The 12314-nt window shown below is 46.5% G+C and overlaps 1 protein-coding gene across 1 annotated transcript in view; it reads right to left on the bottom strand.

The window, feature by feature from the left end:
* Positions 1-12314, bottom strand: part of LOC119393761 (protogenin) — a 338054-nt gene that overhangs the window by 68134 nt on the left and 257606 nt on the right. The window contains exons 2-4 of the mRNA XM_037660896.2: positions 4437-4582; positions 1386-1566; positions 652-799 (exon numbers count right to left, since the gene is read on the bottom strand). Of these exons, the coding sequence (XP_037516824.1) occupies positions 652-799; positions 1386-1566; positions 4437-4582 (475 nt within the window). The remainder of the gene's footprint in view (positions 1-651; positions 800-1385; positions 1567-4436; positions 4583-12314) is intronic.

Here is a 12314-nt window from a genome sequence, read left to right as displayed (position 1 = left end):
ACAGTGAGAGGGACGGATCCATGGAGGGAGGTTACTGAAGAGAAGATGAGCAAGTTCATCTCACTCCATGTGTACATGCATGGTAATCGTTGAAGTCCCGCGCTTGCATTGGTGTTGGTGTCGACGACACATATTTCCAGGCCTTCGTCCACCGTCAGTGATGACACGGAAAAGGTTCAAGGCTTCTTGAGTGTCTCTGATCTGAAGAAGACGACCGTCGCATCCCACGAGAATCTTCACCACGTGTCTTCTCTATTGCAACACATGAACGATTTTTCTACGCTATCTTTTAACCCCGTCAGAACCTTTCAGTGGATGAGAAAATGGTGAAATGTGAAGCTCGGTATGGTATTCGGCAGTATATGAGCGAGAAAGAGGTCAAATGAGGGCACAATTTGGATTTTTGCAGAGTTGGAACAGGCTACACTGGGAAAGATAAGTACAAAGAAGCTGTTCGGATATTAGAGGATGATTTATGAGACATTTTGTCAGAGCACTGTTTGGAATTATGGACTACAGTAAGGAGGTCTAACTGTGAACAATGATGGCAACAAAAAGAAACTTCCTCTACGAAGTGAAGAAAATTGGAGAGTCGAGAAACAGAAGACAAGCACTCTTTAAATATAGTTCTCTTTGATCAACAACGCTTACCGTTTATCGTCAGGCGGCACATCCTCCAAGTTGCGCTGCCAGTTGTACAGCGCAGCTGGTACAGACATGACATGGCACGCAAACCTCGCGATGCTGCCAGTAGCAACGCTCAATGGTTGAGGCTCCTCGGAGAAGCCTTTGGGCATGCCTGCAAGGAGTCCAGGAAGTGGTTACTGTTGCCACTATCTGATGCTGCAGTTCCTAAACATTATCGTGCACAATGCGGTGGTTGCAGGTTCAATTCCCGTTAGTGGCAAGATTTTTTTTTTCTATCCACATTCATTTTGCTTTATCTTATAATTACTACAATTCAATTAAAAAATACAAAAGACGTTATCTGTGCTCTCCCTGGATTCATTATCTGTCGCGTCCACATGATCATGCCTCACAAGTGACACCAATCGCAAGTATACGAAGAGGTGGTGCATTGATCACTTACTTTATCTGCACTAGAGAGATGCAGAGACTTGGCACATTTCAGGAATGTGAAGCCTAGTTCTAGCAGAAATTGTAGTTGACGTACAAATTGCTGCTAATGCCACAGACCCTTGGTCACTTTCAAACCGCAATTTTAACTAATTTCAATCGACAGAGAAACTGAACGTGACGTTGTGATCTACCCTGAAGACGACACATATAACTTTCCTTTCTTTTAGCAATAATACTGCCATTTGCAGGTTTTCAACAGCGCAAGAGACCTGTACACCTAGTGGCATTTAGGAAAACCAACTCACGTGCTAGTTCAACTTGAACTGGGCGACTGAACATGGTGCCAGCCTTTGTGTGCACCATGCAAGTATATGTGCCATTATCCCTTCGGCCATTCTTCTTCTTCTGGTAGGCAAACTGCTCGATGAGCAGGGAACCATTCGACAGCACAGTGTATTCTGTGATGCTCCAGTCCAATGGCTTTCCCTGAAAAAAAGAAAGACAGTTGATCCCTCCATCATAGGAATCAGAATAACACGAAAGTAAAGTGTGCCCTTACAGAAGTAACTGAACATTAATATAAGAGAGTCTGCACAATGTATATTGAGGTCTGGCAGCTATAGCACCATTTAACGTGGATGCACTCACTTTGATGATTGGTGGTACATCTCCATCCCGACGACTAACGTCCATGTTAAATGACTAAACAAATCCTCGTGGTAGCTGTAGTAGTTAACGGTGAAAGCGTAATCAGAGAACGAGGTGTGATAGCCAGAAGAGGGTCGCATATTGGATGCAGACCTTGGTTGTCATCCCGCGGCATGTTAAAATGTGATTGAACATGCACGGCAGGACAATAGGGAAACGCAAAGCGCGTTGTGCCGCGCCCGGCTGCAATTTTTCTCGGGGCAAGCGCGACAGCGGGGAACGCGGGGTTACAGCCAGGTGAGGCAGGCGCGCGTCGCAGAGCTATTAGAGAGTTTGAGAATTTGGGTCCCAAGGAGCTTGGGGACCCAAGAAGCTTGCGAGCCGCCAGGGAGCATGCGCAGAACCCAAGCTACTCTTGGGCTCTTGCGCTCGTGTTGACCTGAGACGCAAAAATTGAAAACTAGCGTGGGGCCCCAAGGTGTCTTGGGTCACCAGCGAGAAGATACAGACGCAGCGCGGGCCGCAGTGCAGTACGGCGCGCGTCTCACATGATTTTAAATTTCGTCACGCGTGGCGCTCCGTGCGCTTGACCCAATGCAGCGTGCGTTGGCCCAATTTTCAAACTCTGCTGATCATCCGAACACAAGAGCAGGCTGCTGAACGCAGCTTGGGGGCCCGGCGTCTTGGGTCCCCAATTCTCAAACTCTCTATATTTGGTTTGGATTAGCGTGACGCTATGAGCGAGGCCAACGTTTTTATGACGCTTGGGGTAAGGTCGCCACCTCGCGGTGTGTTAGGGCATTGACAAAATTGAACTTCTATTGAAAATGCGCCGAATGGGACGGATGTGTAACACGTTGCAGGTGCTAATCGCGGAGGCCACAGTAATGACGAATTGCTTTACTTTACCGCTCCCAGAGGGCAACACCACCCCGCCGACAGGGAGAGTGGTAGATATAAAAGGCGCGTTTGTAAAGCCTGTAGAGCCTCTGATATACTCTCGACAGAAGGTTTTATGTGACAAAAAAGCGCTAAAAACAGACAATCTAACATGGGCATTCACTTTGTGTTCGGCTTCTTGCCCGCTTTGCAGCCGCATCTTGAAAGGTGCATTTCAGAGACGCTCTCCTCAGCAAGTTCGTGCCACCCTCTCACAGAAATCATTTTTTTTTATTCTTTTCTGCTGTACAGATGACAACCAAACTTGGTGCGCATGTTGTTTAATGAACCATCCTTCCAAAACAACTCAAATTTGAAAATGCACATTTTTTTCGAAAATCATGTTTTTAGCCCTGCATCCCCCCTTAAAGAAATGCTATATCTGAAACCATGCCACTGATTTGCAAGGGCTTCATAAAGACACTTGGGTAACGCATAGAGCAGTGAAAGCGGTAATTAGAAGGGATAATTTCTGGAACTCACGAATTGTTTTAACAGCTCAGTAATTTACAGTTTAGTCTATTGAACCTAAAACAAAACACAACATTGAACCTAAAAACAAAAATCACTTACACAAAACGCAACAAAAAGCAATATCTTCGTTCTTCAATACTTAATTGAGTGTCATCAAGCGTATCGCCTCCACCATGTATAGAAGATGCCACGGTGCAGCAATGACTAGTAGTTGCATGTTAAACTGAGAGCGGCAAGATTTATACTCAGAGTGAAGTATGCTTGACTATCACCTTGGGCACGGTAGCATCATAAATAAAAGGACCCTGACCTGAATGTCAAAGTCACAACAGTAGCTCAAGAGAGGACTGTTTAATTTCAACTTTACTTGAATGAAGGATGCGGCTTCAGACAACAGAGATGTTTCACATGCTTCACTGAACATCTCACTCACTTCCTCTTTCAATAAGTGACACCTGTCAATTTCATGTTCCCAAAGAATACTGTCCTGGCACAGACTTCAATCTCTTGAAGATGACAGAACACTCACGCATGGCCACACTTTGAAAAGTGCTGCTTTACAAAGAGAAAGGGAAAGCTTCCAAGCATTGGAACAACCTCTGCAAGAGATTTCTCGCAAGCCTTGCGACTTAAGAGACAGCCCAGCAAATGTTGAGTGGCTGCTTCAAAAGTTCTGACAGCACTTTCACGTGCTAACAGTGTTATTTACGCACACCAATTCAAGCAAAACAGCCCTGAATTCAAGCTGCACTGTTGAACTATATAACAGAATGCAGGGCACATACTGAGCTGAAGCACAAGCATTACAGTGCCACAAGTGCATGAAAGTGCACACAACACCCTTGAATTCTTACGATGCTGTAAACCAGTGCCTAAAAATAACAGAATAATTCTTCAGTTCATTTGTTTCTGTGTGGTACAAACATACACCTGTTATCTTCGTTCTATCTGACAACCTTATCACTTTGCTTCTCCTTATCCTCTGTTATCCTTGACAGCGTCTTGCTCCCCTTGGCACGTGTTATGATGCTCTAACAGGCCACCCGTTGTGCCTTTTATGTCTTGTTCAACTGTTCTTCTTTTTAATCTCAACAGCAATACCATCTACTCACTTCTGTTTACAAGTAAATTGATCAATCTTCACATTTTCCAACATTGAACCTTCTGTTTCACTTTCTTCATTTTTGCCTTGCCTTTCTTATTCCTTTCTTTGCGTGTTCAAGCTTCAATACCAAGGTTTTTTTTTCCATGTACATTTTTCTACGCACGGAAACGTCACGGTAGAGTGAACTCACATTGTGATTCCAGGTGATGTTGTACGGAGCCAGCTCCGGCAGCACCGACACCGAGCAGTCCAGCAGGAGGGGCTCACCTTTCACCGCTACCAGTTTTGCACCAGACAGGCGAGTGAAGTTGATGCCCCTCGGAATGCACTGGCCCTCTGCAGGAAAGACAAAGAGAGAGAGGGCAGAAAGGCAGTGAGTACAGCAGCAAAGTGCACTGGATGGCCACAGGACAGACACCAAAAATATGAGGTTTTTCTCTCTAGGTTATTTTGCGAGCAATCAAACACCATCAAGAAAAAGTTGCTTACAACATTATTTTCCCTAAACAAAAGTTCTCGGCCTATATTCACTTTAGCGAACGGATGACCCTGGTAATATCAGCATTATGCAAGTCAAACACAAATGACATGCAAAAACAATAGAAAGGTGAAAAAGAATCATTTCTGGGCCTGCCAAACCTGCTACAGAAGAATAGCAGTATGGTACCACACACACACACACACACACACACACACACACACACACACACACACACACACACAAGAAAAAGAGGGTTGGGGAGGAGAGTGGGCCTACGTGCTAGTTGTGCCGTTCAATACCGACAGTCAAACAATTTTCGAGTTATGCTTATATGTTGATTTATATTAATAGTTTTCATACACACATACTTACTATGCACCTCAGTTGGGACGATGTTTATTTGGCCGAGAACTTGAGAGCGAACAAGTGCAGCGCACAAGATGATGATGTTTATGATAATATACAGATGAGCACGTCAGGGGCGTAGCCAGAAATTTTTTCTCAGGGGGGGGGGGGGGGTTCAACCATACCTTATGTATGTTCGTGCGTGCGTTTGTATGTGTGCGTGTATATAATATATACGCAATCAAAATTGAAAAATTTCGGGGGGTTTGAAACCCCCCCCCCCCCCCCCTTGGCTACGCCTCTGGAGGACGTAGTGCAGAGTAAACGGTCACATGCCATTCTTGAACAACAAAACCTACAGAACAGGCAGAGTACATTTACTGCGAGGAGGTGAAGCGGCTGCCGCAACAGCTACAATGAAAGTGCGATATGGTATTTACAAGCACACATGCTTTCTTTTATATTGCTGTGTGTGGGGGCACTGTGGCACATACATTTAGTCTGTGATATCTCGAGGATCGACCTCCGCTGCTTTGTTGCAACGGCGCAGCTCGCGCATGCCCGCAGCTACGCCGCCGCCTGCATGGCGCGCATAAAAACAGCAGCAAAGCAAACTCGGTGTTCGAATCCGGGGCGATCTGGGAACCGGCACTAAATCCGCGACATCAGCCGCGACGGCCTCGGGAGAAAAGCCAATCTGATCCGCCCGGGGGTCGCATTGGTTCGGCGCGCTGTATGTAAAACCGACGGCGCCTGGTGATTGCGTTCGCCGCGCACGACGTTGCCTCGGCCGCTTGTCTATCAAACGCGCCGCCCCGGCAGATTCGACAGTCGCCCGCGGAATGGTCGTAAAAGCCAGAGACCCGTCCACGGATGCTCAGTCGTGGTTTCCAGACACACGAAGGGGAAAGGCCTCGCCGACTCGGGGCGAGAGAGAGAAAAAAAAACCACTGCGCTATAATGTCGTTCTTGTGTATAGGCCTTTGTTCAGTTCTAAATCATGCACTTAACGCAGCTCCACTACCATGGCAATCGCGCGCTTTCCCAAGCGGTGGTGCCCTCTCTTGCGCGGCGCGGGTATAGCCGGATGTTTCAGTTCTTGGTTATTTCTGTAGTTTACATTATCTTAGACCTTGTTAGCTTGTTCTGCACAAGTTTTGACCCCAAGGCGGGCCCCTAAAATGCTACGCACTTTTAAAAACTCCGGTAAAAATATAGCTCTTTAGATTAAACATATGGATATATGTATATCTGCTCAATTCAGCATGATACAGCTCAGCTAGGGAACGCTGCAGCGGTCAGCAAATGAACAGGCGACGCAGTGAAGCGGCACACCTGCTGTCGCTTTCCTGATTCGCTGAGTTCACCTGTTGTAAAACTTCGGTTTTACAATAGCGTCTTTGCGAATTTCAATATACTATCTATGGTGGCCAGCACAGTATAGCGACACATACACTGGACGCCGCAGTTGTATCGGGAAAGCTCAGCAGACAGCAGGTGCACCGCGACAAAGTTGAATAATAATAATAATAATAATAATAATAATAATAATAATAATAATAATAATAATAATAATAATAATAATAATCGCAGGTCAAATACGTACTATCAAGGTACGCATTATCAAAGAAAACAAGTCAACAAGTGTACCATTACGGTAACAGCCTCGGTCAGCTCGCGGATGCTAGCACATACAAAGTATGGCGGGCTTGCCCTCGTAAAGAGTTTTGTTGCAGTGAAGCCAGCTTTCACAAATCCTCTTTGGCCTGAAGCATATGCGACATGTGTGCGCGCCTATACAGAGTTTTCAAGGACGTCACAGCCGGGGCTTCAGGTTGCTAAGCTTTCGCCATCGCGATTTTCAAGACAGTTCCATGCTGCACAGCAGGAAAAACGGCATCCACAAGCCTAGTAGCACTTTTCACAGCTTCCAAGATGGCGGACGACCAAAACCGGAAGTGGCGTCACATGACAGTCAGAATGCTGCGTCGCACGGCGCTCTAGTCATGCTCACACAACAATAAAATGTGTGTGCATGCGTGCGACAGCCGCTTTAAACCTTTCGTAATAGCCACGTACGCGTTTCCTATTCGGTCGGTTTTGGCATATATAGGACGTATCAGCGAGTAATTAACGATACCAGCAGGTATAGCCGCCCACGGTTCGGCTACGGCGAAATAACTAGATATATATACCGAACGAATATACCTAAATCACGCGGTGCAAAATGCAAACAGGCTTGAACGCTGATAGGCAACAAAGACAGAAAACCGTGGCACGACTTGACGACACACATAACAGAGCAGCACCACGAAGTGTTATATCGTTGTGGAACGCGTGAACGGCGATTCGCACACACATATTCGCGCAAAGGATCGGGTATCGCTTGGCACGTATTTAAAAAAAAAGAAGAAAAAGAAAGGAGAACAACGCCAAGCAAAATGCAAATTGGAGCTCCTTTCTCCCAGCCCACTCCATCTTCTCTCTCTGACGAACTGGCTTCTCGGACTCTGTCTCGTAGCCTGAAGAAACAGTAAGAAAAGAAAATTCAACCACGCAAGAGAATAAAGAACCTGGATGGGGGAGGCGCGGTAACGTGGCAGCTCGCGTGATTGGGCGAGACGCGAGAGCGGAAGGCGTACCACAATGCCTCCCTTGGAGCGGCGGCCGCCGCTGCATGCACTGAATCGGTGACGCGAAGCGAGAGACTTCTCGGCGATCTGCTCAATCAGTTCGACGCTATAAGCCATCGATTTCCCGCGAGCGCCCGGCGCAGCGGGCTAATCTCCAGCGAGGAGAAGAAGAAACTTTGTATCCAACCAAGCCCGACCGGCGGTCGCCCTGGCGCCGCACTGGCCTCCCCCCCTCCTGACAGCCGGGCTGCTTGATTAGGCCGCCGCCGCCGCCAACCAAGCGACGGTATGGCGGGGCTACACTGCTTCAAAGAGAAGGGCTGCAGGGGTTGGCATCAACCTCCTGCCATCCTTCGTCCTCCCTTCTCTGGCTTCTTTCGGCGATCTGTCACCGTACAAGGACGGGCGAAATTGAGGACGTCGAATGCAGAGGCGGCGAGAGCGTGTGGCTGGGATACAGGCACCGCATCTGCAGTGCCGAGAGAACTGCCACAACCCTGCCAGTATTTTTATCTTATTCTCTCTCTCTCTTTTCATGGAAGTACGCACCTCCTCTCTCCCCACCAGCCAGCAAGGACCCTCACCCTCCCTCCCACCTGATGCTATGCGTGCTTTCACACGTGAAGCACGCCGCCAGCAGCGGAGGCGCAGCAGTCGTTCACAGGACACCCTACCAACTTTCTGTATGTCGCGTGCCAGCTTCTGTATAGTTACATAAAGAGCGGATTTTCTCATTTGCAGCTCCAGAAAACAAGACGCGACACGCCAGAGTGTTTCAAAGGGGGCGATAATACGCCCAGGAACGACGAGGGGGAGCCTCCCCCCCCCCCCTACCCTCGCCTAAAAGACCTCACTTGTCCTCGGTGCAAACCCAGTAAAAAAAAAAAAAAAAAATCTAGTGCCGTCCATGATTACGCTATGATCGCGCAGGCAGGCGGTAGACATCTAGGAAGCTTTTCTTTCGGCAAACCAACAAAGCGGGATCAATATGCGAAGGGTACAAAAACGGGCGCTAAGATAATGTTACGTAGAAGCGTGAACCGTTGGACTAATTAGTGTGGTATTTTTTTTTTAGGATCAAGAGCGAAAAACTTTTCGATGAAAAACTATACACCGACGAAAGGGACATGGTTTCCTGTCCGTCCCTTTTGTCGGTGTCGTCTTTCATCGACAAGTTTCTCAAACGTGACCCCCCCCCTTTTTTTTTTAAACACAATGTTTATCACTGGCGAAATAAACGCGTGTTGTGTTGTGTTGTGTTGTGTCACGCATTTACGACTCGGTGTTTGACACGGCTGAGGAAAGTGCCCAGGAGGTATTTCGCGCCATCTAACTCCGACATCTAGCTCTTCGGCCGACGGAAGGCAAGCGTGGACAAGAATCACGAAGTCTCTACTCTTATTGATAAGGGCCCCGCGAAAGGCTGTGATGGAAGAGCGCCCCGAGAGATGTTGTCTGTCCGTCCCGTCTACGGATGGATGCTATGAGCGTCCCCTTTAAAACGGGGCGGTGACATGTCTGCCACCAGGCTCGAAGAAAAAACTTCCTTGTTTCATGTTGGCCTAATACCTTATCTACATTGATTAAATCTATGTTATTATACCAAAAAATATAAGTTCACGGTCCATCTCTCTGCCTCTTAAGGCAGAATGACCTTATTTTTCCCCCATTATTTATTTTTGTTCTTTATCTCTACTTTTCTGCCACCAATACTCTAACCGTCTCTTACTTATTTCTATCGCGGACGTGTTCAGCTTTCCATTGTTGTCCCTAAAACCCAAGGCTTCATGTAGACACGTGCCCACACGTATACCTGGGTGAATATCGCCACATTCAATCAGTACATGTTCCATCGTTTCCTTAGTTCCCCCGCAGCATGTACAGTGTTCTTCTTCGTTACTAAATCTCGCTTTATAACTACGCGTTCTAAGGCAGCCCGACCTTGCTTCAAACAGTAAAGCGCTTCCCCTTGAATTATCATAAAACCTTTCCCTCCTTATTTCGTTTTTTCCTATTCGGTAGTTACTCAGAGCCGGCTTCTTTTCCATCGCTGTCATCCAATAAGTCCTCTCCGCCTCTCTGACCTTCCGCTTAATGCTCCTTGTTGCCATATCGCCCGCACTGCCAGCCGTATATTTACTGGTGAGCCTCCTAGTTCTTTTTCTCCACTGCGTGTCAACGCTTTTTCTATACAAATACCTGAAAACCTTCTCTGCCCATCTACTCTCCTTCATTTTCCTCAGCCTCTCTTCGAATCTCATTTTGCTCTGCGCTTCCCTCACTTCAAAGCCTGTCCATCCCATATCACCCTTTACCGCCTCATTTGTCGTCTTCCCGTGAGCGCCCAACGCGAGGCGGCCCACCGTCCTTTGATTTACATCCATTCCTGATTGCACCTCTGACTTCATGCACACCACTGAGTTCCCAAATGTAAGCCCCGGAACCATCACACCCTTCCACAGCCCTCGAAGCACCTCGTACCTATTGTATCCCCATAAAGCTCTGTGCTTCATAATTGCAGCATTCCTCTTTCCCTTTGCTACCGATGCTTTCTCTTGTACCTCCATATATCTATCCCCCTCATTTACCCATACTCCGAGGTACTTGTACTCGCTTACCCTCGGTATTTTTTGGCCCTGTATTAATACCGTATGGTCTCCGTGATCATTGAATACCATCAATCCACATTTTGTTGCACTAAATCCTAGTCCTAGAGCCTCACACTCCCTTCCGCATATATCTGCCAGTCGCTGTATATCATCTTGACTGTCCGCAAATAAGACAATATCATCAGCATAAAATAGACCTGGAAGCTTCTGCTCAACCATCGCTCCGACCTGTTTGTGTGACAAATTAAATCCAATGTTGCTACCTTCTAGCGCTTTTTCCATCCTCGCCATGTACAGCATGAATAACAGCGGGGACAAAGGGCATCCCTGTCTCAGCCCCTTGCTAATTTCAACGCTGTCCTTGCTACTTATTCCTTCCCATTCTATACAAACTGTATTTCCTCGGTATATTTCCCTCAAAAGCTGTACACAGTCGTCACCTATGCCCACTTCCTTCAATATATCCCACAAAATTTCCTGATTAACGTTGTCATACGCCCCGGTGATATCTAGATAAGCTACGTATAAGGGCCTGTTTTCTATTTTCGATATTTCTATACACTGGGTAAGAACAAACAGATTATCGTCTAACCGCCTGTCGATTCGAAATCCATTCTGAAGTTCTCCCAAAATATCATTTTGTTCTACCCACGCTTCTATTTTTAATTTTACTGCCTGCATCGCCAACCTGTATAGCACCGATGTAATTGTTAGCGGTCTATACGAGCGAATGTTATCCTTTTCTCCCCTGCCTTTATAGATTAAGTTCATTCTACTTTTTCGCCAACTGTCTGGTATGTCCCTCTCCTGTAAGCACTTTTCTACGGCTTTCAGCAGTGCTTCTTTAGTGTTATGTCCGAGTTCGTTAATGAGGCTGACGGGAACCCCATCTAAGCCCGGAGTAGTGCGCTTAGGAATTTTTCCTTCGGCCTTCTTCCAATTGAAATTCTCTAGTACTACATCTTCTTCGGTTGCACTCCTTTGCGTACTTTTACTCACCGGGGGAATCCCCTGGGGGACCTTTTTAAACGAATCGGCTGTTATCTTTCGGATGTAACCTAGCGCTTCATATCCTTCCAATTTATTTCCTCCTTCATCTACCATATGTTGTTGCATTGTGACAGACTTCCTACCCAGCGCTTTTAGGTGGCTCCAAAAAAACCTAGGCGCGGCCTTCTTCTTTTCGCGAATCTCTGTCATCCAGCGTTCACTTTCACCTTTAATTTTTGCCTCGACTAATTTCTGCACAATGGATTTTTGCTCTAAATATATTTCCCATATTTGGTTGACTTCGTCCTGTGGCCGCTTCTCCTTTTTTGCCTGTCTGTGCTCCCGTGATGCCTGACGTCGCATCTCGATCGCTTCCCGGATTTCTTTGTTCCACCAACTTTTTGGCTTTTTCTTTCCTTTCCAACAAATAGTTTTCTTCTCCATTTCCATTTCTTTCGTGATTACATGTAGCAGCTCACTATACTTCCAGTCTTTGCCTGGTAGTTCGTCTACTTTTTCCTCGACTCTTGCGGCTATATTTGTTATTTGTTTGTCATTTAGATACGAGCTGCCAAACTTTGATTCTATGTTCTTATTTTCAGTTTTATATCCCATTTGTAATATTATGCGTTTATGATCACTACCCAAGCTGTTAATGCCTTCTTCGTCTATTCTCATCTCTCTAAGTTTGTCATATATTCCTTCTGTCATGAGACAGTAATCAATGCTCGATTGCCTGTTTCTGACTTCCCACGTGATCTGCCCCTCACACTTAGGCCCCACGTTAACTATCTCAAGACTATGTTGCTCGCAGAGATCTAGCAATAACTTGCCATTGGTGTCTGAATATCCGTCAAGGTCATGAATGTGAGCGTTCATGTCCCCTAGAAGGATTATCTCGGCATCATGACCAAATTCTTTAATATCGGTGCTTATGCATTTCACTATCTCCAGATTCTTTTCTCTGCAGTTATTGCCTGTCCACAAGTAAGCTACACCTAGCCACGTTT

The sequence above is a fragment of the Rhipicephalus sanguineus genome, chromosome 5 (assembly GCF_013339695.2).
Source record: "Rhipicephalus sanguineus isolate Rsan-2018 chromosome 5, BIME_Rsan_1.4, whole genome shotgun sequence".
NCBI classification, from domain to species: Eukaryota; Metazoa; Arthropoda; class Arachnida; order Ixodida; family Ixodidae; genus Rhipicephalus; species Rhipicephalus sanguineus.
The sequence above is the reverse complement of the archived record's forward strand: the minus strand, read 5'-3'. Positions and strand labels throughout refer to the sequence as shown.